This window comes from Sinocyclocheilus anshuiensis, unplaced genomic scaffold (assembly GCF_001515605.1).
Source record: "Sinocyclocheilus anshuiensis isolate Anshui unplaced genomic scaffold, SAMN03320099.WGS_v1.1 scaffold1604, whole genome shotgun sequence".
In the NCBI taxonomy this organism is placed as follows: Eukaryota; Metazoa; Chordata; class Actinopteri; order Cypriniformes; family Cyprinidae; genus Sinocyclocheilus; species Sinocyclocheilus anshuiensis.
The window spans coordinates 407198-410883 of NW_015555841.1; the positions used below are offsets into that span (position 1 = coordinate 407198).

Here is a 3686-nt window from a genome sequence, read left to right on the forward strand (position 1 = left end):
ATTTCAACTGTGTGTTGAGTAGATCAGAAACACTTAAGGTTTTAAAGTGAAATGTAATTTACTGAAAAAAAAAAGTTAAAACCCTGATTTATATAATCTATAATATTCAGCAAAAGTTATAGATTAAAATATTAAACGTTATAGATCGTAATATCTGAATCTGTAACATTCAGCAAAAGAGCTAAAAGACAAAATAGCAAAAACTGACAATATAACAAAGAAATAGACAACTTTCTGGCTGCTCTCTGTTCTGTCTCCCAGCTCTTCTAAAGCATCAGTGAAATGTTAATTTTTCAAATGACAATGAACAATGAATTTTTCAAAAATAAATAATTTAGTGAGTGATAAGAATGTAGAATGGTAGGGGCTCACCGGGGGCCAATCAGTTTTCAGGAGGGCCAGTGACTCGGTGACCCCTGCATATTACTATGGCTATGGAATTTCGGAACTATCTGTTTTGAGAGTGATTCAATAAAAGCTGTCTTTTACAGACTGACGCTAATGAAAGTTTTGTTTGCTATTGATGTTTCATAGTGAGAAAGCTCAATTAAAGAGATGAAGTGTTTGAAGAGGGATTTTAATTGGTGGCTAATAACACTTCATTAGATTGCCAAGAACATGGAAATCCCAGCACAATCACAAGACACTTTCAAAACGTCTCTCAGTTATACGGGCTGAGTAAAGAGTGTATAATATAACTACAATAAGACACGCACAGAGACATTGCTTAAATACCATTACAGGAGGATAACAATATGCTGAAATTTACTCTGCTGTCATTTTAATTGAATCACAGATAATTTGTTTTTATCAGCTGTTTCTCCTTTTTTTATCACTTCTTACACACACACACACACACACACACTGCTATTCTTCAGTAAAATGTTATCTAGAATGAGAACGCGCCTTACTCATCACAACCTGCATCTGACTAGTTAGTTGTAAATCATAGTTGTGTCTTAAAAAGGCATGCTAATTAAAAATATGGAAGAGCTCTTCTATATAGTCCATGCCAACTTGATGCTTTAATAAGAAATATGTATCACCATTCCAAACTCAAAAGCAACACAACTATCTAATATCTATCTGATGTTTTATTCTCATTTATATTTGAATTTCAGGGATAATAACTTCATCAAGGATTTTCCGCAGCTGGCCGATGGTTTAATGGTGATTCCTCTGCCGGTGGAGGAGCAGTGCCGAGGAGTTCTGTCAGAGCCTCTGCCCAACCTGCAGCTGCTCTCAGGTGAATCTTACATATATGGTATAACACGGCAACCGGGGTAAACGTCACATTTGATTTGATTTTCCTCTAAACCACTAGATGGCACAAAAACTCTCAGCAGCAGTTTCCCTAAACAGCATTTCATTATGCACATTGAAATTTGGCTTGAATGCGAAGTGGGTTCAGCGCTAATTTGACAAGGCAATGTTCTTGTTAAAGATTTTCAGTTTTGTTCAAGTTAATTTAAATAAATAAATACATACATAAATAAATAAAATAACTGGAGACTATGTGAAAGTGTGGTATTTGACATAAGAATTTGCCCTGCTGTTGGTGTTAAAGGCACAATAATTAACAGCATAATTAATAAATGGTTAGATTCAGATGGTTAATATAATTTATTAAATTGGGTGTCCACCTCAGTGATAGTCACTATGTTTATAATGAACACATTATATTTCAAAATATGATATTATTATTATAAAAAAAAAAACACTTGTTACAACTGTAAAGCCATATTATTATGGGATCTTCTTCAAAGATATCAGAATCTTATATATATATATATATATATATATGTACACACACACACACACAAGTATGTTCATTGAAAAAAAATGTTATCAAAATAAACAGAAAATAGTACAAATGCAGCTGAAGTGATTGTTTTGAAAATTAGATATTATGCAAATCATTATTTCAGTGTTTGTATCAATACTAAAAGGCACTCCTCGTACATGTATATGATTTTTAAATACAGTATGAATAAATTTTTTAAAATGTGTTCAGTATTTTTAAAACCCTTTAATTATACACTACGGAAATAATGAAAAGCACATTTTCCTTAAGGTGTGCCTTTAGTAAACTGTCATCTTATTTTCTCTTGTCCTCTGAGGGTTTTTGCTTTAAAGGCGTCCTATTTACACTTTCGCAGTCTTTTCCCTTAGGTCCACTTATAATGTTAGAAGCTAGTTCGTTTTTATAAACAATGTTTGAGATGCAGTTCTTAACAGAAGATGTCTGTGACTCCTTGTGATTGAATTAGGCCTACTGATTCATACAGGGTTGGTACAGGTATGTCTAGATTTTATGAAATACAAGCAAGCCTCAAGTATGTGATTAATTACATGAATCTTAAAATAGACAGTTTGAGTCCTGGCTTCTGGTTTGTTGTAATTTATTCAACACTGATTTGCACAGAAAAGATTTAAAAGAGCTCAGAAACACAGATGTGACAGTGGTGGGAGAGACGTGGGCAAGGGTTATTTTGTCCTTCTCTCTCATTCTTTACAATTTTGCTGGGTTCAAAAGAACAAGAAAAAGCCTGCTTTTCATGATAAATCCCTTTAAAATAGAACATGACATGAGGAACTGACAGTAATCATAGCATCAGCTCAGTGGACGGCCGCTCGACAGAGAAACCAGCGGAGCAGAAAGCGTTCATTTCTCCCTCATATCGCTTTTGATCACAGCTCCAATTCAGAGCTGTCTTTTCGTTTATTTGTTTTCACTCAGTTCTTTCTAATGTGGACTCCACACACATGTGGGCTCCAATGGCAAGTGGCTAATTCAATAATAGCTTGTCTTTTTTTCCAGGAGTGAGAGTGGAGAGTTGTTAACACTGATTACTGCTCTCAGTTTTTGCTGCAGCAGTTCAAATGAGATTTAAACCATTAGTGCATCTGTCAGCATGAGAAGAAAGACGCATGATATGGCTGATGCGATGTTTTGAGGGTGCTGCTGTCATCTCACAACGTACAAATAGTATAAGCAGAACTTGATTTTGAAAACAGGCAGGGCTTGGCACCAAAGGCTTTGTTACCTATTGGTCCAAAGTGGTCAGTAAAGGTTTTTTTTTTGGACCCACTTATGTAGGACTTAAGTATAATGTTATACTGCATGTAATTTAATTATTACATCTGTTTTCCTTGCTGAATGCACTGTCAAGCATTTATAGTAAAATTGTAATGAAACTTGGATGTCATGTTTTTAAACTATTTAAATTTATAGAATTTCTGATTACAAATTTGTGATGAAGTTGCAGTTTAGTACATTTTAAATATACTGTATTAACTTTAAATGTAATGTCAAATAACACGCTGCAGTGTGTTAGTCAACACATCAAAATAAGTGTACTTTCTTTTTTCTTCTTTTAATAGACAGAAAAGTAGTGAATACAAAATTTGTCAAGGATAACACAAAGTTTAAAAAACATGTTTCCATTGTGGTCCTTGATGATAAGCACTAACTCCACTCCTGGTAACAGGTACACTGGCATTGCATTATAAATACAAATATTACAGTACAATTCCAAATTTACAATCACAAATAACAATGTACATAATACAAATTCATCAACAAAACTGTCTACTTAAATGGGTCATATGATGCTGCGAAAAAGAACAGTATTTTGTGTATTTGGTGTAATGAAATGTGTTTATGCGGTTTAAGGTTCAAAAAA

At 33.8% G+C, this 3686-nt stretch overlaps 1 protein-coding gene across 1 annotated transcript in view; it reads left to right on the top strand.

Moving 5' to 3' along the window:
• Window positions 1-3686, top strand: part of LOC107675510 (astrotactin-2-like) — a 541421-nt gene that overhangs the window by 398585 nt on the left and 139150 nt on the right. The window contains exon 14 of the mRNA XM_016469894.1: window positions 1122-1246. Coding sequence (XP_016325380.1) covers window positions 1122-1246 — 125 coding nt within the window. The remainder of the gene's footprint in view (window positions 1-1121; window positions 1247-3686) is intronic.